This window comes from Bos taurus, chromosome 1, assembly GCF_002263795.3.
Source record: "Bos taurus isolate L1 Dominette 01449 registration number 42190680 breed Hereford chromosome 1, ARS-UCD2.0, whole genome shotgun sequence".
Classification (NCBI taxonomy): domain Eukaryota; kingdom Metazoa; phylum Chordata; class Mammalia; order Artiodactyla; family Bovidae; genus Bos; species Bos taurus.
The window spans coordinates 66,800,602-66,821,284 of record NC_037328.1 but is presented as its reverse complement, the minus strand read 5'-3'; the positions used below and the strand labels follow the sequence as shown (position 1 = coordinate 66,821,284).

At 38.8% G+C, this 20,683-nt stretch overlaps 2 protein-coding genes across 3 annotated transcripts in view; one reads left to right on the top strand and one right to left on the bottom strand.

The window, feature by feature from the left end:
* FAM162A (family with sequence similarity 162 member A) overlaps positions 1-973 on the bottom strand; it is a 41,191-nt gene extending 40,218 nt beyond the window's left edge. The window contains exon 1 of the mRNA NM_001046592.1: positions 874-973. Coding sequence (NP_001040057.1) covers positions 874-907 — 34 coding nt within the window. The 5' untranslated portion in view covers positions 908-973. The remainder of the gene's footprint in view (positions 1-873) is intronic.
* Positions 974-2,190: 1,217 nt separating this feature from the next.
* Positions 2,191-20,683, top strand: part of MIX23 (mitochondrial matrix import factor 23) — a 20,753-nt gene continuing 2,260 nt past the window's right edge. Inside the window, exons 1-5 of one of the 2 annotated variants that reach the window (XR_009490754.1) lie at positions 2,191-2,248; positions 11,208-11,333; positions 14,202-14,348; positions 16,254-16,370; positions 18,935-18,994. Coding sequence is in view for 1 of the 2 variants with exons in the window: in NM_001083389.2 (NP_001076858.1) it covers positions 2,198-2,248; positions 11,208-11,333; positions 14,202-14,348; positions 18,935-18,994 (384 nt within the window). In the remaining variant the exon portion in view is untranslated. Of the gene's footprint in view, positions 2,249-11,207; positions 11,334-14,201; positions 14,349-16,253; positions 16,371-18,934; positions 18,995-20,683 lie in introns of those variants that run through there. The other variant, NM_001083389.2, reaches the window with a different exon arrangement.

Below are 20,683 nucleotides of genomic sequence, written 5' to 3'. Positions count from 1 at the left end.
TTTACATTATCTCAATCACTAAGTTTAAGGCGATTCTCTCTTTAAAATGTGAATTAAACAACTTTTTGGTACTAAGGAATCAATCATTACACATTATCAAAGTTCATGAACAAGACCAAAAGAGTGATTTGCCCCGGTGCTAGAAAACAGTCAAAAGGCAAATACTCTTGATTTCTAAGCCCCTAGTAAGCAAAGGCTCTGTTGGTTCCCAAGAAGGCTAATTAAGTTCTGACTCCCAAAAGTCATTATACAAATGTCTACAAGGAAAACAAAACGCATGTCCTGCGTTTACGTAACACTTTCCTCTAAGAAATTCAAAGTACTTTATTGTAGAATTATTTAAAAGAAATGTGTCCTCTCCCCACTTTAGGAAACCAAATACTACTATGCTGGGAGACCTTAAATCTCTTGCCAAATCAGATACCAAATGGGTAGGAAACCCCAGACTAGAAATTTTCTCTGAGGGATAAACTCTAGAGATGGTTGGGGGTGGGAGTGAGGAGGACACTAAGACTCATGGAAAGCTGAAGCACCAGTTCTAGGAATGGCAGGTGCATTAAAGAACTGACTCACAGGGCCTGGGGGGGTCGCGAAACTGATCGTAACGAGGGCTCATTAAGTTGGAGGCAGCTGGGTGAATGTAGAGCCTGGTGCGAGGGTCACTCCTGTCTAGTACGCATGTCTGCTTACCAATTCCGCGCTCAGCCCCTGCTCTCTCCCACTATTACTACCCTGCAAACAGGATCCCGAACTACCTGAGGGGAATGCGTAACAGAACCAAGCAACTACCAGGCCTAATTGGGCTGCAGGCTTCCTTCACCCAAAGCGGCCAAGTTGGCTTCCCGCCCACCCTCAGCGCCGCCCGCGTCTCACCAGCCACCAGGCGCAGGCCGCGGAGGCTCCCCATGGCCGCCTACTCCGCCGACCAGCACAGTGCCCCAAGGCCGGCGGTGGCGCGGGCGAGCTCAATGTCACCGAGCGCTGGGAAAGTGAGGACGAGAGCTCCGTGGGCGGGGTGGTGGGCGGGGCTTGTGGAAGGTGAGGGCAGAGCCGGAGGGCCGTGCGTGGCAGGGTGGCGGGCGGGGCGTGCATGACGTGAGCGTGATTGCCGGCCCCTGTGGGCAGGGCCTTAGCGATGAGCGGAACGTGCGGGTCGTGCGTAGCGCTCAGACCCGGCGGGTAGCTGCCTCGTCCCGCCCCGCACGGTCCAGCGTTTTGGCCGAGGCCTTAAGAATGCTCTTTCGGAGTCTTGGTTTCTAGTGCCATTGCAAAGTAATCTCTGCACCTAGGAAAGTACCCGTTTAAAATAGAAAAAAAAGTAAATGCTTATTGGAGGACTTTTGTGAACTGTAGACCCCGAAGTCACACTGCCTAGATAAACCAGTATTTCAGTACAGTTTTTTCAGTGTTTTCAGTGAATATGTACATGCCTTTCTCAAAACTACATAATTGGGTTCTTAGTGACGAGTGGCTTTGGTCTCTTGTTGGCTTTGGGAATATCAGGCCACCTGAGAAATTCACAAGAAAGTGAAAGTTGCACAATCGTGTCCGACTCGGTGATCCCATAGACTGTAGCCCGCCAGCCTCCTCTGTCCTTGGAATTCTCCAGGCAAGAGTACTGGAGTGGGTTGCCATTTCCCTCTCCATTTTCTTTTTCACATACATGTTTCCTATTTTGTTTTCTATTTGCCTATTTTTATAAAAACATTTTACTATTTCTACACCTAAACATTCACCTCTTACCCCATACTGCCAGAAGTGTCTTTTCTTGACATTTCTTGCTGGAATCAAATTCTTAAAGAACAAAAGCCCCTCTGCTTTAGGGACAGGATAAGAGAGTTAAGAAAAATCTTACTTCTACGTAAGAGTTCCTCCTCGAATCATCTGGTCGGTGGGGTCATTAAACAGTTTCCCTTTTTGTAAGAAAATGGGATTGGCGTCAAATGATCCCTTCAAGTTCTGACATTCTATCTATGCACTGGGGCCAGTTCCAGGAGGACAGGTTCAACGCATAAGAATGAAAAGAATGATAGCAGCGTTACGGGTTTCAGTGTGAATGAGGATAAGCGGAAAAGACAAACCTTGAACTCAGCTTTCTTGCTGAGATTTCCCTCTCAGTATTTTTTGTTAGGCGGCGCCGCGGACACCTTTGCTCCGCGGTGATTGGCTCGGGGCGGGGACCTCGTGTTTGTCCAATATGGCGGCGCCCAGTGGCGGTGTGAACTGTGAGGAGTTCGCCGAGTTCCAGGTGATGGGGTTTTCCTCACGTGGCAGGCGTACCCCTCCTTTTGTCCCCGGACCCTGTTCCCTGCTCTGGCCTGGGAGGGATATGCGGACTAGTTGTGGCTGAAGCGGGCAGTTCAAGACTCCTTTTTCGAGCCATTGGAGGTCATGGGGGCGCGAGCTTGGCCTTAGGGAAAGAAGCTGCCGCGTTGGGGTCATGATTCTCCCTGCTCCTCCCAGTCCTTGAGTAACTGCACCCAGAAACTCTGGTGGTTCTGCGGTGGCAAAGCCGAGCTCGGCCGGGTGGGTAGAGATTGTAACAACCTTCTAGCCATTCTTTGAACTCAGTTCTTAGCTTCTGTCATTCCCCTCCTACTTTAAGCTGAGCATTTGCAAGAAAGAAAGTGAAGGAGAGCTTGTTCACTTGATAAAACAAAAAAAATCTTGTTTTACTATTTTGATGAGGCAGAAGTTTTGGTGTCTTGGAGGGGCGATTAATTCTAGTACCTGCAATGGTGCTCTGCCTTCCTAACCATTAGAGAAAATACATTTAAGAAAAAGGTTGTATCTTTTATATATTAAAACACCAGAGGTCCAGGGCTAATTATTAACCCACGAGTTAAAGAACAAAGGGTCTAGATTTTGACCAAGGTGCTATGAAAGTTCTACTACTGTAGTCAACAATTTGCTGCTGTCTCGATAAACGGTTGAATTTAAGTTATGAAAAGGGTATTTTAAACTGGAGATACTGAAAAATCTGTTCATGTATCATTGACCTCTGTAGTAAGCTTTGTTCTTGGAGCCGTTTTTAGGGAGAGATATTCTGGAAGGTAATCTCAACAGATTGAATTATTTGACAAACATCGTTTGATCAAAGAAGTTTGTGTGGGGTCTTTCCACCATTATATACATCCTTTTCACCACTTAAGCTGCACAGATTAGATCAGCACAACAGCAACAGGCTTCAAATGTGATCAGAGTGCCCAAGAGATACAAAAGTTGTAAAAATATTAAATAAGATAGAAAAAAGACTTGGCTTCTAACATATATGAAATGTTTAAGATTAACTGGCACATTTGTGGTCTTGGTCTTGTCATATTAGCCCTATAATCTAACTTAATGAGCTCAAATAATTGAGCAATGCTAGCCTTCAAGTTTGTTAGAAACAGCCCTGGTTAGGGAATTAAATGTTCCAGGTTCTAGTACTGCTCCTGCAATTAACAGCTTTGGGACCTTGAGCAAATCGCTTAACCCCTTCCATAATTAACTTTTGAATCTGTAAAATAAGATACTGTTAAATAACATTTAAAACTGCTTCCACCTTTGTGTTTATTTGAATCTCTAAAACCAAATTTCTGAGGATATCTTTGAGCTGTTGAAACATCCAACAGTGCTTGAAGTACACTTTTGATTTTCCTTTGGACAGTCAGATTATATATTGTAAGTGGGGCAGAAGCTTAACTGTCTTGGAGAACCATTTTATTTGCAGAGATGATATAAATAAAAACATCATAAAATGAATCTCATTAATGAAACCTGGAGAAGTTTTTAGATTGTTTTTCTTTTTCAAACGTGTGATTTATAATGGAGAATTTGTTGTTCATTTGCTAAGTCATATCCAACTCTTTACAAATAATGGAGAATACCCTTGGTTGAAAGTCAGAAGATTTGGTTTTCCAGATCTGGCCTTGGCATATCATTTTACCTCATATTGAATGAATATAAGAACATTTGCCCCTATTGCTTCAGAGGCACAGAAATGTAAAAAATATATATTTTAAAATGTAAAAGTTTTGTATAACATTTAGGTTTTAATGGATTTTATAAAGTTATAAACTGTGATAACTGGCACAGTCACAAATTATGAATCAAAGTTTATATTTTTAGAACTATGAAACCATTACATTGTGTATGTAAATACCTTATATATGAAAAGCCCTGCACTGAATACTGTGAAAGAGAAAAAGAAAATCATGTATTTTTATTATAAAGATTTAGGTACTTCCCCCCCCCCCCCAGAATTTTATTATGAAGATGTTCAAACACTGTAGAAAAATTGAAAGACGTTTACAATGAATACTCGTGTACCCAGTATCTGGATTTTATAGTGATTCACTGTATCTACTAAATCACATATCTGTCCCTCAATCTATCCATCAATCCACATTTTTAATTTTTTTTGATGCATTTCAAAGTAAGTTGCTAGTTCATCACTATCCTCATATGACCCATTTGTGGCCACAAAGGGAGAGAGGTCTCTGGTGTCTTTTCCTCTTACAGTGACATCAGTTCTATGGGATTAGTGTCCCACGCTTTTTGACCTTATTTAACTTTTTATTGCTTCCCTAAAGGCCCTGTTTCCATGCAGCCACATTGGGTTTTAGGGCTTCAACATATGAAAATGGGGGCAGGTTGGGGGGAGGGCATAGTTCAATCCGTAACAGATATCTGCTAGGTACCAGGCACTTGGAGAAATTGAGAGTAAAACATAAAAAGAGCTCAAGTCAGGGTATAAAACATGTAGAAGATGTTTAGACTATGAGCACAGTGTTATAACTGTTCAGAGAGAACTAAGTCAAAGAGATGTTAATTGAACTGGGTCTTTGGTAGATAGAACCAGGGTAATTCTCGGTAGAAGAAACCGTATATAGGCAGAAAGGCAGAAAGTTTTATGTGTTGCGGGGGAAATAGAAAATTGCTGGAATTCTGAATTTGCACAGGGGCATATTTGGATTACACAAAAGATTGGAACCAGGTTAATGCATCTAATTTCAGAATTGTATGACTAGGTGTAAACTACTTAACATAGCATACAAGTCTTTAAAATCCAATCCCAAAGTGATTCTGCTTAGTTAAATCTCTTACCACTGCCCTTATTCATACATATTCTCTCTGCCCAACCCCTGCCACTTCCAATATAGATTTGAACTTTGCTGTCTAGCCATATAGGCCTGCTTTTCCCTGACCACATGATGTTTTGTCATTTGTGCTTTTTTCCCACTTGACACCCTGAAATACCTTCTTCCTGAGACCCAGTGCATGTATTACCTGAGCAGAATCAACTGAGCATTCCTAGGCTATGTAAGTTTTCATATTTCTGATAGGAATATTAACTTACAGGATTAATTTTGAGTTGGTTGGTAATTAAATATAGACTGAATAGGCTATTTTCTAGCATCCATGATGGTTTCTTTTGCAACATGCCTAGCTGCTCTCTGTTCCCGTGCCTGGGAGTGCAGAGGACTGCAGACGATTCTGGCAGTTGCAGGCAAGTCTGTATTTCTGGCTTGCAGGAAGCACACTGTGAACATTGTTGTAAAAATGGAGTTTGAGGAACCACGCACGTCTTCTAAAAAGAGCACCATGTGAATGGGATCTACTTCTGGGTACCTTCAGGCAAAGTGAGGAGAAGAAAGGTTAAATTCCAAATCATTCTATGGAGCACATTTTAATTTTACTGTCATGTAATAGACCTTTTACCTCTCCTTATATACTTTGAAAGCTTCTTAAAACAATAAAATGGATTTACCTAAGAATTAACCTTAGGAATAGAGTGTAGTATAATTGTAATTGTAGGGAGAACAGGAAGTTTTCTCTACCCCTCCTTGCTGCTAGACATGCTAGTCCTTCAGTACTGAAATTGCCTTCCAAGAGGGCGAAATGAATGAAAGATAATGTATGAAATACAATTCCAAGATAAGTGCCAGAATAATTTTAAAGGGTCAGTCTAAAATTAGAGATTCGTGATGTATCAATTTCTTCTTGTTTTGAGGAGGGTGAAAGGAGAAGCTAGAGATACTACAAAGTTTGAAGAGTTATCTTTTTGCTGTGCTTTGACACTTAGAAGCTAATTTAGGGTTCCAGCTCCTATACAGAGAGAGCCACTGAACTGTGTATATTTCTGTATTATCTCTGTGGACTTGTGTTGCAGTTCATTGTAGGATGTCTGCTCAAGGGTGTCTTCTTTATATTTTCTTGGCGAATTTGTGAGAAAGAAGGACTGTCATTGGAGCTAGTATCAGGTAGGCAGTCAGTAATTCATTTTGAATGATACACATGGTTTAATGGCAGGATTTATGTGCCTGCATTAACCTTATCTGCTCTCAGCCTGTGAGGTCTGCTCAAGCTTTTCTCTAGACCTTGGAGCTGCCTGAACAGCCCTGGCACTTTTTGTAATAAAGAAATTTGTGCCTAGTGACGTAGTTTATAGTTCTTTTCTTTTTCTTTTTGCAATTTTGAAAGAAATTCCTTCCTAAGTCTTACTCCCTTTCCCCTCCTTGAGCTTTTCTAGTATCTTTTTTCCTATCTTAAAAATAGCTTACGATTCTCAGCAATTCCCGAACGAGTACATTATCAGTTTAGAGATTGTTATTATATCATCTTGAATTCAGTACTGTCCAGTAGAATTTTCTGTGGTAGTGGAAATGTGTCCTGTACAATATGGTAGCCACTAGCAATATGTGGCTCTTGAGTACTTCTTGAAATGTAGCTCATGCAACTAAAAAACTAATTTTAAATTTAATTTTAACTAAAATAACCTCATATGGCTAATGTCTACCGTATTAAAAGCCAAGCACTCGGTCCTATATTGATGAATCTTTAGCACACAGAGAGAGGGCTGATATATTTGAAAATTCACATTTTAGTTTCCATTTGTAAGACTTAAATTGTTTGATTCATTACCTAGTTAATGCTGCTAAATTCACATTGTTAAAAGGAACTTAATAGTATATCCAGATTGTTTTATCAGAGGGAAAGTTGGCTGTATTGCTAATGATTGTACTCAAACCTGAAGTTCAAAGTAAGTCATAATTCTGGGAAATGTGAAGATATATAATCTTTCACCTGCATTACTATACCAATCTCCTAACTAACCTCTTTGTATCTACTCTTATTCCTGTCTAATCCATTTTCCACATGTTAATACTTGAACCTAAGCAGTCATTTCAGAATACAAACCCTATCATACAACTCCACTGTATTTAAACACTTCATTGGTTCTCTATTTGCGCTCAGGAAAAAGACTAACATCCAATAAGGTGACCTATAATGGTGGGCCTCATTTTACACCATACTTTGTCTTACCCTCTATACTTAAGCCATGTTAACTGTTCAGTCCATTAAACACTCTATTTTAATGACTCCTGTAAAGATGACCTGTAATTTCCATCATGTTAAATCTAAGAAGTTAATTTCTGCCCACATCTTTATTTACTTCTAGTAACATTCAACAGGCTTCCCTGGTGGCTTAGATGGTAAAGAACCAACCTGCTGTGCAGGAAACCCGGGTTCCATCCTTGGGTCTGGAAGAGCCCCTGGAGAAGGGAATGGCTACCCAACCCCAGTATTCTTGCCTGGAGAATCCTGTGAACAAAGGAGCCTGGCGGACTACAGTCCATGGGGTTGCAAAGAGTCAGACACAACTGAGTGACTAGCATTCAACACAGTTGACTGTTCCTGCCTTGAAACTTCTCTTCTTTTCAGTTCTGTGACATCACAGTCTTTTTCCTGTAGTTTTATTTTTTAAATTTTATTTCTTTATTATTTTGTTGGTTGGGCTGGGTCTTTGTTGCTGCATGTGAGCTTTCTTCTGCAGTTGTGGCAAGTGGGGGCTACTCTCTAGTTTCAGTGCATGGCTTCTCATTGCCGTAACTTCTCTTGTTGCAGAGCACAGGCTCTAGGTGTGAGGGCTTCAGTAGTTGCAGCACGCAGGCTCAGTAGTTGTGCCTGGCAGGCTCCAGAGTGCGGGCTCAGTAGTTGGTGCAGGAGCTTAGTTTGCTCTGTGGGGTCTTCCTGGACCAGGGATCGAATCCCTGTCTCCTGCCTTAGCAGGCAGGTTCCTATCTACTGTACCACCAGGGAAGTCCTCTTCTGTAGTTTTAGATGCTGGAGTTCCTTCTTGATTGTTAACCCCCTTTATTAGCTATAGTCTCCTTCAGTGATCTCTTCCTGTTTCATGGCGTTAAAGAAATTAATTTGGAGAATTCCCTGGCTGTCCAATGTTTAGGACTCCAGGTTCTCACTGCTGAAGGCCCAGGTTCACCAACCTCTTAATCAAACTATCTTTATCTCTTGCCTGGACCACCATAGTAGTCTGCTCAATGTTTCCATTCTCAACTTAGCAGCTGAAGTTGTCTTTTAAAATACTGTTATATCATTCCCTTTCCTAAAACCCTGTTTCCTTTAGAACAGAATCCTTAATTGTTTCTGTGGTCTCTCCTGTCCTTCACTTTCTCATCAACTCTGCTCTCACCTAATACCACTTTTTCACTTACTCGCTCCCAGACCACTTGCCTTCTTTTTGTTCTTCAAACATCCCCAAGTTTGTTCTTGCCCCTTAATTTTTGCCTTGTTCCCCAAAATGTCCTTTTAGTTGCCTTATTTGTGTCATTCAGATCTCAGTTCAAATGGTATGTCCTGGAGAGGTCTGTCTTGATCTCCCTGTATAATGTATTAGCCCCTCAACCCCACTGTTCATCTCATTACTACAGTTTTCTTTTTTGCAGTACTTTTCTGCACTGAAAGTGTCTTGTTTATTGGGATACTTGTTTATTGTCTGTTTCCCCCATGAGAATTTTGCTCCATAAGAGCAAGGACCTTTTCTGTTTTACTCATCATTATAGCCCTGGTGTTTAGAATGGTGTCTAACATGTGCTAGACATTAGTAAATATTTTTTGAAGGAAGAGTGAGTTAATGAATGAACTCTGTGCTCTCTCTCTCTAATTGCTTCGTATGTTTGAAGAAGAAAGATCGCTGAGGACTCTCATCCAAAGAAAGCTTTATCTGGAAGGTATAAACTTTGTCCTCAGGATCAGTTTGATTTAGACAGGAGGAAAGATGAGAGTTTAAAGGTTTTTTTGTTTTAATAGGCAAGTTGTGGGAGGTAAAGTTTGCCAGGAAGGTCCCTGTCTACTACTTAACCAGTTTTTGCCTCTCTAAATAGTGCTGCCACTGTTTGTTTGGAATTTGCCACTTATTGACGTTATATATCCTCTACTGTGTATAAGACATTATTTAATGTGATGCTTGCTTAGTATGTTGAGATTATCCCCTAAGAATTCCAGATTACAGAGAATCTTGATACCGTTGACCAAAATAGAAAGATACAAGAAGAGGTGATACAAGAAGTTGGTTTTAGACCTGACATTTGCCTCTTTTTATTAGTTTAAATTATGAGCCTTTTACAAGCTGTTTTACTTCAAAATTGGATTCTGGAAAAGGACATTAAACTACTAATTAAAGAATAATAGGCTAGTCAAATAAGTTGTGATATCCCCACTGAATGGAATATTTATGTGTGTATTAAATATATCTTCAAGATAGCAAGGGCAAGTGCTCATGGTATAATTTCATAAAGTAGGACTTTTAAATGTTATATAGTACCACATTTTAATAAAAATATTTGCAGATATGTATAGAAAAAACTAAATAATGGTTAACAATGGATAATTCTATTTTCTTTAAATTTTTTTCTAATTTTCTAAAATGATTATGTAATTAATACTTTAATCATAATAAAAGCTTATTTTAACAAATGGATGATACAGCAAAGGGAATATAGCCAATATTTTATAATAACTTTAAATTTAGTAAAATCTATAAAAATACTGAATCAATACATTATATGTTTGAAATTAATATAATATTATAAATAAACTATAATAAAAAATAAGTTGACATAATCTTATGGTTAAATAATTTGTAAAATTCACACTCGTGCCAATTTTCAGATGAAAAACTGTCATTTTCAGTATGCCCAATAAATAAATTGAGGGAAGAAATGAAGAAGTTGATTTCAATCCTAGATTTAAGTTTGGCAAAGAAATAGGTTCATATATTGAAGGAGGTAGAGAATCAAGCAAAGATGGTTTAATACACATTAATATTAAATGTTAACTTGTTAGATGTTTTCAGTATTATATTGAAAAAAAAATATATATATACCTAGTATTATACACTTCTATTTTCTTGATGCTTTTCAGTGATTGTTTTGTGGGGCTGGGGTGAGGTGGGAGTGTATTAAAAGAGAAAGAGAAGGGTATATAGTAGAAATGTTCTAGAGTTGATATTATCTGGAGTCAGGAGGTAGCTGATGCTCAGCCTTCTCTAGTGACAAGTGAGAAGAAGTACCCTAATCAGAATGTGGGGAGAAGGGACTACGCTGGGTTGGGGTACTCATCAGAGTCTTTCTAAGTCCTCTGCCCTTTTGGTGTTTGTACTTTGATGATTGTTTTTTTGAGAGTTGGAGCCTCTTTTAGAGGGGAGAGATTCTTGGGAAATGTGAACCTGGGTAACTGAGAAAAGGTAAAGCTAATTTCTGCTTGTTGTATGAACAAAAAACCACAAAGAGATTTGATTCCTTTGCTAGCAGCATACTTGTTTTTGTTACAAAAATAATATATACTCATAGTAAAAAACTAAAAAACAAAAAGCCTAAAGGTGGGGTGGGGGTGGGGCCTAAGAGAGTATAGATTAATTTCTGCATGTTAATCACTGCTGATGGTTTTTTATATATCTTTATAGAAGTTTTCTATCTAGCACCACATTTTAGAGAGAGCGACAAAGAGGGAATAGAGCAAGCAATTATGTTGGATTGTTTTGGACAAGTTGAAGTAATCAAGTTCCTTAGAATCCTTTTTGGCTGTATGCTAGAGATAGAAAGAACACACAGTATTTGCTAAGCACCATGTGCCAGCAAATGGGGTTTACAAATGAATAAAAAAATCTTTACGCTTAAGACAGTCACATTTGGGCCAAGGAAACAGAGTTGTGCCAAGTGTTAGAATTACTATTACATAAACTACCTGTCAGTCTTTTCATAAAGATTTTTCTGTGGTTGTACTGTATATAGCATGGTTTCCCCACTCCTAATATACAGTGTTGTAACATATCCAAGAGCTTTAATTATTAATTTTTGCTTAACTGGTCTTATCACTTAACTTTCCATTCAAATTATTATTCTTTTATTTTAAATATTATATAGGAATTACTCAAGGTGATGAGGACGATTGATGACAGAATAGTACATGAATTAAACACTACGGTTCCAACAGCTTCCTTTGCAGGGAAAATTGATGCCAGCCAAACCTGTAAACAACTTTATGAGTCAGTAAGTCTATCTTTTGAGTCTTTTGTGCTTCCTTTATGTCTTTCTTTGCAGGCAAAATAAGAAATCAATTGGCATATAATTAAACTGTGGAAAAAGAATGGAATCTTCACGTTTTCTTGCCCACACCTGAAGGTGTGTAAAAGTTTTGATCTGGTTTCTACAAACTAAAGAAAATGTGTGATCTTAAGCAATAGTCTGGGAAGATATGGTTCTAAGAAATGGGGAGATATGGTTCTAAGAAATGAAAACAGTCTCCCCTTGTGGGCAGACTCTAACTTAAGGAAACCTTATAGATCAAAGAAAACAGGAGAGAATGAAACAGTCAAGTAAAACAGTGAGATAAAAGTGGGGTCTTTGAATGAATCAGTGTTAAAAAAGCTAGACAGCTGATATAAGGAAGAATTAAAACCCTTCACACTTTCTGTATCTTCTTTCTTCCCTTACTCATCAGGAAAGGGAAAAGAAACATTTGGCAGGATAGAAGGAAAAGCCACAGATAAATTGTCCTACCAAGGGTACAGGTTCAGTCCCTGGTCAGGGAACAAAGATCTGGCAAGCTGTGCAGCCAAAAAAAAAAAAAAAGATGAAAAGATGAAAATTTTAGACCGAAAGAAGTTCTCAAAGCTGTGGTAAAATAAAATAAAACTGGGAAGTTCTAGGTATACCCACTTTAGACTCGTTTTGAATCATTCTCGTGCCCCACCCCAAATGTCTTCATTTCAAAATTGCTTTCCCCAAATCAAAGGAAATATGGTTATGATATGATTATCCTTCAGGATTTTTCTCCTCTAACCACAGTTTTACCATACTGAGTTTCTTAATAAATATTATCTCAGTTCCTTTGATAAACACTTTATATATCAGAAATAATTCTCATGTGACCAAATCCTCAAGCATCTGATACTGATGAGCCAATAAGCCTGGTTTTGTGTTATTTTTTTCCTCTGGTAGGTTTATGTCACACCAACTATTACTCTTATCTGGTGTCCTCATTTCTTTGACATACATGCACAGAAGTCCATGAATGTTCCTCTTGCATACTCTTAGGTTTGAATCTTATTGAAGGATGATCTTGAAAATAATTGACAATACTGAGTAAAAGATGATTTACCCCGTCCTTCCTGTTTACATGGTTGTGGGTTCACAGAGGATCTCATGTGAAGGAAAAGTAAGCAGGTGAGGGTAGGAGCATAGTCAGCATCCAGAAATGTATCCACAGGGAAGGTGCCACGTTCAGGAGGGGAACTGGAAGAAAGCCCAAATGCGGAAGGAAACTGATGAGAGACCAAAAGAGAATTCCTGAATATTTAATAAAATGTATACAACCTGGTGGGCTGCCGTCTATGGGGTCGCACAGAGTCGGACACGACTGAAGTGACAGCAGCAGCAGCAGCAGCAGCGTACAATCTGAATTTGATTTTAAAATGTAGATAGAAAAATGAGAATATTGTGTTAGACTTCTAGTTGATGCTAATGCTGTTTGGCCAATTGCTGGCAGAGTTAGACAAAATATCAAAGTAATTAAATAGCATTTAGCATCTGAGTAATATATTGAGTCATGTTGCCTCTAAATTTTAGAGGTGGAAAGGGGTATTAGCAATTATTTACTCATAATTCAATAATTTTACAAAAGAGGGAACTGAAGCCTGTAAAGCTAATTATTTAGCCAGTCTTACACAACCTCAGGGAGAGTTTCTTAACTCTGACGGTTATTCTGTCTGGGGGAGAATAGTTCTGTACCCTCAATGCCTCCTTTAATTTTCTGTAATTATACCTGAAGGAGTTAATAAGTAACAGACGTAGCATACTAGCTAGTAAATATGGGCCTTGAGGCTGTCCTTGTGAATCCTAAATGTTACAATGAAAAGAATTAGCATATTAGAGAAATTTATTATAGGTGGGATTAATGTCTATTAGGCAATTCCTTTTACATGAGTACAACTTATAAGTAATGTACTTTTAGTATTACTCTCTAGAAATATAAAGATTTGTTCTTTCTTGATATCTGTTAGACCAGTAGTTCTTAATCACAGGGTTCCAATATAATCATTCAAGAGATCTATTTCAAATAACTTATGAAGAATGCTTATAGAATGGTTGTCAGTCCTGTGTTTTATATATTTAAGATATATATAATGGTTAGGTTATTTCTATTACAACTGTCACTAGCATAGCATTAAGGTATTCTCCCTTTGGACTGAAAAAGGAATGATACAACGTGATTACCTGGAGCAAGCCAGCATTTAAATTTTAGTTGGAGGTGAACCACTGTTAGCACAATTGATGGAATCAACAATCTCTACTTCATTTACAGTTTTTCCTGGTTGATACTTTAAAATCCTGAAAAGAGTTCTGTCTGACATAGGTAAATGTAGCATTCTTTTTCTTTATTGTAACTAAAGACTTCACTACATCACTTACTTCATAACTTTTTGCACTTGTTGACAATGTGAGGCTGGAAAAAAAAAAGAAAGGACAAAAAAAGAGAAAGAGCAGCAATAGTAAGTGGCTCAGAAAGTGTGTGTGAGTAGGTATAGGGTAGATGAACACACAGATGCAGTAATGGCAGAGAAAGGGGTTCAGAGAGAAGGACACTGAGATGAGAAGCCCAGCAGGAGGAGTGTGGGAAGAGAAGCAGGGAGGCCTGGGAGCATAGTGAGGAAGAGGACAACGCAGCCTCTCACTTCCACCCTCAGAGCTCCTGCCTTTGATCTAGCTCATTCAGCACAAACTTCTCTTCCGTAGACTCAATTTTAAAAAATTATTTTAGAAAGTCTTACATTTCTGTAGTCTAAAATTAAAAAATTCTGAAATGTGACAAATTGGTGTGATTTTTTTCTTTCCCTTTTTCTTTCTTTGTTCTTTTAGTTGATGGAGGCCCATGCCAGTAGGGACAGAGTCATAAAAAACTGTATAGCTCAGACCTCATCAGTAGTAAAACAGCTCCGAGAAGAGAGGGAAAAGAATTTGGATGATTTAACGTTATTAAAGCAACTTAGAAAAGAACAGACAAAGGTAAGTTGAATAAGGTTTACATTTCTAAGGCAAGGTTTCCAAACTTAGCCTTCAAAATAAAAGCAGTTTTTAATATGAAAAATCCAGAGTAAGATATGCTTATTACTTAAAATGACCACGAGGTTAGTACTTCATTCGTAATGGGCTTTATTTTATTGCACTTCAGTATTAATTGGTAAATTAATGTGTATTTCATGATTGTATGTAATGTAGCAGCCTTAGCTAAAAGAAGCACGTAATCATGTTATTTCCATTCCTTTATATATTCTACAGTTAAAGATATAAGGATTAATACAGATCAACATCATGTTAAAATATGTGGAAATCACATCTGTATCTATATTTTGAGTCTTGAATTGAGAAGAAACATTTAAAAAATATATTTACAGTTTAAAAATATTTACCTCTGGTTTCATCTGTAGAAACCTGCTAAATGTAATACAGATGTTTAGCTTCAGGATATTACCCTCTTCAGCTGTAAAAATATAGTACAGTACTATTTAAATATAACCAGGTACACTAGAACCTCCTTATGTTTATTTCTTTGCTATGGAAAAGATGGTATGAGTCTTTGACTCTTTTCAGACTCTCCTTTGTTTCTATTTCATCTCCCATCCCTGCCATTTTCCCTTTTAGGAAAACACCGAGCGTCCACTGAGTGATATGTCAGAGGAAGCCTTATTTTCCTAAAGTCAGCTATAATATAGATGAGTGTGGACTTCAGAGTAGAGTTAATGAGGCAGAGCAATTTCTTTATAGCCCTTAAATGTGGCATGTCAAGAAAACAGTGGAAATGTATACCATATTTTATTTTCTGGACTGCATTACTGTCTTTTGGTGAGGGAATAGCTCAAGGGGTAACTTTATTCTGATACAATTTCACACTCTCAGAAAAGTTGCACAAAGAGTACAAGGAACTCCTATGTACCCTTTACCTACATTCACCTTTTGTTTACATTTTGCTCCACCTGCTTTACAATTTATTCTCTCCACCCTTCCTACCTTTTCCTCCTTGCCTCCCTTGTTCCCTGTCTTCCTCCCCCTCCCTCCATACACATTTTTTTTTCTTACCATTTGAGAATATACACATTATACTCTTTTACCCCTACATATGTTGGTTATTCCCTAAGAACAGGGGCTTTCTCTTACATGCTGTTGCTGCTGCTTAGTCCTTCAGTCAGGTCCCAACTCTGTGACCCTATGGACTGTAGCCTGCCAGGCTCCTCTGTCCATGGAATTCTCCAGGCAAGAGTACTAGAGTGGGTTGCCATGCCCTCCTCCAGGGGGTCTTCCCAATCTATAGATCAAACCTAGGTCTCCTGCGTTGCAGGCAGATGCTTTACCACCGAACCACCAGAGAAGCCCTTCTCTTAACATGACTGCTGTATAATTACCAAAATCTTGTCTGCATTTTAAGATGGCATAATAGGTGACTTACTGGTCCTTGCATGTTGGGTAACTGAAAATCCAGTGTGAGATAGAATCATGTTTTCATACTGAACAAGTTGTGAAGTTTGCTCTTTGTTTAGTGGATGTAGCGAAGGGGACCTTGCTGTCTCTCTCAAGTCTTGTCTTTTGCTGCACACAGGTGAGTGTGTGCACTTTCTTAGTCATCCTACTGATGCAGTATGTCTCACTGGATACAGGATTCATCTACTACCTTTACTGTTCCCTATGTTCATGATGACTGCTTCAGCCCTATGTTTCACACCTGCTCATTCATTAGTCAGCAGGGGTTTCTTCAGTGAACTTGGGCTGTAAAGGTCATCTTAGGAGGCGTTTTGGAAACCAGCCAGTGAGTTATGAAAGGTAATTTTCTAGCCTGTGACATTGCATGGGACTATAATAGAAGGTAACCATGGGTAGTACTTGAGCAAATAAGGAAACTTGGATTTTTTCTTCAAGTTTGCTATGAAGGTTATGGAATCAGAAAGAGGCAGCTCTTAAAGATGTTCCAGCTCTACCTCATCATTTTCTATATGTGGAAACAGACTCAGAGATACTCCCCAGAGTCACAAACTAGTAAGTAGTGGGACTGGACTTGAATCCATTTCTTCTAACTCTGAATTCAGTCGGTGTTTTTACATTGCTACTGCTAAGTCACTTCAGTCGTGTCCACTCTGTGTGACCCCATAGACGGCAACCCACCAGGCTCCCCCATCCCTGGGATTCTCCAGGCAAGAACACTGGAGTGGGTTGCCATTTCCTTCTCCAATGCATGAAAGTGAAAACTGAAAGTTAAGTCGCTTAGTCGTGTCCGACCCTCAGCGACCCCATGGACTGCAGCCTTCCAGGCTCCTCCGTCCATGGGATTTTCCAGGCAAGAGTACTGGAGTGGGGTGCCATTGCGTTGTGACTAATAATCAAATTCTGATTACTTTAGTGAATAGTTTATTTGCATACACTGCCAATCTGAAAGTTCCCAGTTCTTTACCCTAACTAACCCTTACCTCAAAAAAGCCTTGCTGGAACTATGTATCTGCTGTCACCTGTTCATAGCTTTTGAGAGGAATTTTACCTGTGTAAGACCCAGAGTCTCAAAAACAACTATCTCAAAGGTAGCATTTTGTTGGTGTCACTGAAATTGTATTAGAAGCTGGCTGTAATGTCTGCCATGTTCAAGAATAGAAGAAACATTGATTATAAAGGCAGATTGCTCTGAGGAAATCCATCTACCACTTGGAGGTTTTGTAATCTTGTTAATTAATATGAAACTTCTGAATTTCAGTTTGTAAAATGGAGTTGATACTTAATATCTTTTATTTTATTTTGGAGGGTAAGGATTAAATTGTATAATATATGTAAGAGGTAACATATTGACTGATATGAAGTAGCAGATTCTTTCCTGTTTGAATCTCTGGGACTCCATATTCATTCCATTAATTCTCTCTACAATATCCACCCAACCAGTGGTTTCCACCTTTTGTTTAACCAGTATTAAGAGAATCCAGGGGATGCACAGTCTTATGTGTCAGTACATTCTCTTTTTGGACAGCTGGGATTGTTCAGATATTTTCTTATTGTGAAAATCTGTCTCCTTGTAGCATGTAATTACTGATCCTTAATCATCCCTCTGGATAAGTCTAAACCTATTTCTACAGGACACCCATTTAAATATTTGAGAACAATTCTAAACACTGTCTTAGTGGCCTATTGTAACACTGTTCTTTGAAGTTGTTACTTCTTTGGCAGAAAATCTGGGCTTTGACAGAGCAGTGAAGCTTTAATGATTTCTGTGTCTATATAGCTGATTAAAATCTGAAACTGAGATTGTTCTCGTTGAAGCAGGCAGGCTTCCTCAGGCTTGTTACTACTCCGCAGCACAGCAGACATGCTGTCCTTCCTTGTTCATGGTTTCAATCCTATATTCTGGTGCATACTCCTGATACCAAGTTTTGAATCTAAGAAGGGAGTTGACAAAGAGCATTGAAACAGTACCACATCCAGTCTTATTAGTGTTAGATGCACATTTCTCAAACCTGTCTGAGCTGTACTCCTAATTTATGGTTAGGTGCTTTGGTCTGGGTCCCCACCTCTTTGTTGCCCAAATCTTGTCTAACTTTCTGGCATTCTTTCCCCTAAGTCTCCTGGCCTGAGAACATCATCCTGCTGTTAACTTCTTGGCTGCCTCAACCTGTAGTTCATACTTTTTTTCTGCTAATTTTCCTGTTTTCTGCTAATTTTCCTGAATACTTCAAGGTTCTCCTCCTGGAACTAGTTAGCTTCCTTTCTGTCAAGTCTCTCTGAGCAGAGGTAACTAGGAGTATGATGGGCCCTGCCATCTGGACCTGGCAGTGGGATTAGCTACTTTTTTGATGGAGTTATTAGGTTGGCAGTTAAAAAGAAAGTTAGAAAGACTTTTTAGCATTTTAGACCTCAGACCTCTGGCCGTATGATTAAGGTATGGAAAATCCATCCCTTTCTCAATTACTTGAGCCTTTTATATCCCCCTTCTGTTTTTCTTCCAATTTCTTTTTTCTTTTATTCAAATCAGGTTGCCACCTCCTTGTCCTTTTTTTCTTTTGTTTCTCTGTGCTATCTTTGCAAATCTATACTGTAGGATCAATAAGTCAAACTGGAATTACTGAGTTAAAGGACATGGGAATTTACATTTTTGCTAAGTCTTACCAAATTGCTCTCTATAGAAGTTACAACAATTTGTACTTCTACAAAAAAATATATGTGAGTGTATCTTTCCCCATACCCTCACTAATACTAGGTTTTATTGGAATTATCAGGTTTCTTCTTTAAAAAATGTTTTTGGTCATGTTATGACTTAATTTGCATTTCTTTTTGCATAAGTAAGAGTGTACATTTAAAAATAGGTTTATTGGCCATTTGTTTTTCTTCTGTTTTTCTTATTTTTTTAAAGCTGTCAATAATATGCAGCAGTGCTTGAGAACTAGGGCTTTATAAGATTTTACAATTGATTAAATACAAGAATATCAAAGAAGGTTTTGAAATCTAACCTAAGTATTGACAAAAAATGCAGGAGCAGCAGCTGGTTTTGTTAGGAAAACATTATAGAGTTTGGTTTTAGTTCTTTAAATTTTCATAACTTCATTTTTGTTTTCCTTTTCTTGCAGTTGAAATGGATGCAGTCAGAACTGAATGTTGAAGAAGTGGTAAATGACAGGAGCTGGAAGGTATACAATAATGTTGATTCTTGGAGGGAACTAGGAGGGGAAACAGAACTAGCAAAAGGAAACAAACCAAGGGGAGGAGGGAGTAAAGATAGCCTTGGGCATGTAGGAATAAAGATCCTTCATTTAGAAGCAATTGAAGGTTTTAACTTTTTAGGGGGATGGGAGTTGCAGTTAGAATCCGAATAGAGCCATCTTATAAAAAAATAGCCTTACAGTCTCATGGTAGAATTGCATGGTTGTCATGGTAACATAATTGGAGACATTCTATATGATTCCTAATATTAATTGTGGGCTATTTGATATTTAGAGTTATTAGTTGTTAACTTAGAACCTTCAGTCAGGTTATTTAAGTTAGGTGATTAGTTATTTCCATAAATTTTCATATCATTAACTACCCTTCACAGTTGCTTCTTTTCTAACGTATCTGATCATGAAACTTTTTTTGTATATCGTTTCATATAGTTTCACTGGTTTCCGATAATAGGGCTTTTTATGCCTCCTAGATTCACATGCTCCTTATTACCACCTGCTCCTGCTGCTTAGTTGCTTCAGTCGTGCCCAACTCTGTGTGACCCTATGGACTGTAGCCCACCAGGCTCTTCTGTCCATGGGATTCTCCAGGCAAGAATACTGGAGTAGGGTGCCATGCCCTCCTCCAGGGGATCTTCCCAACCCAGGGATCGAACCGAGGCCACCTGCATTGCAAGCAGATTCTTTACCACTGATCTACCAGGGAAGCCCTATTACCACCTGCTGCTGCTGCTGCTGCTAAGTCGCTTCAGTCGTGTCTGACTGTGTGCGACCCCATAGATGGCAGCCCACCAGGCTCCCCTATCCCTAGGATTCTCCAGGCAAGAACACTGGAGTGGGTTGCCATTTCCTTCTCCAATGCATGAAAGATAAAAGTGAAAGTGAAGTCACCCAGTCGTGTCTGACTCTTAGTGACCCCATGGACTGCAGCCTACCAGGCTCCTCTGTCCATGGGATTTTCCAGGCAAGAGTACGGGAGTGGGGTGCCATTGCCTTCTCCACTATTACCACCTACATGATTCTAATTAGGAATTAGATTGGGGGACCAGGATCCTAGGACTTTACATGTAGTTAAAACCCACAAAATTCTTACTTTTTAGTTTTCTGGAAAAGTATGTTTACATGTCCTCTCTAACACTTCAAAGATTCCCAAAGGGCAAAATCTATTAAATCTGAAAGAATGAACTGAAAATTGTTTTATCCTTTGAAATTAACTGATGGAATTGGGCTGAATCCAAAGGAGGTCAACAGAACCAAAAACTGGAGTGTACCAACTTGCAGAGCCCTGAATAAACTGCAAAATACAAATTGACTTTCTTTGCTTTATCACATTTATTTATCCTATCCTTTTTGCTAAGATTTCGTACTTCTGCCCTTTCCACCTATGTGATAAGATGTTTGCTCCTTGAAAGATTTTGGCAAAATTTGTCCATTTCTATTCTCTAGAGAGATAATATTTACTCTTGGGATGGGATGGGGGTGGGTACAATGAACATCTAGTTTGGAAAACCCAGTGCAGGGATTGATGTATGTAAAATGTAGTAGGAAGAGTGAAGCATTTTTGGATTTGGTATTACTTTAAAAGAAAATATGCTCCATCCACTCCACATATAATGAGGCTATTTGTTTTCAAGGGAAGAAATTGTAGCCATGGTCCAA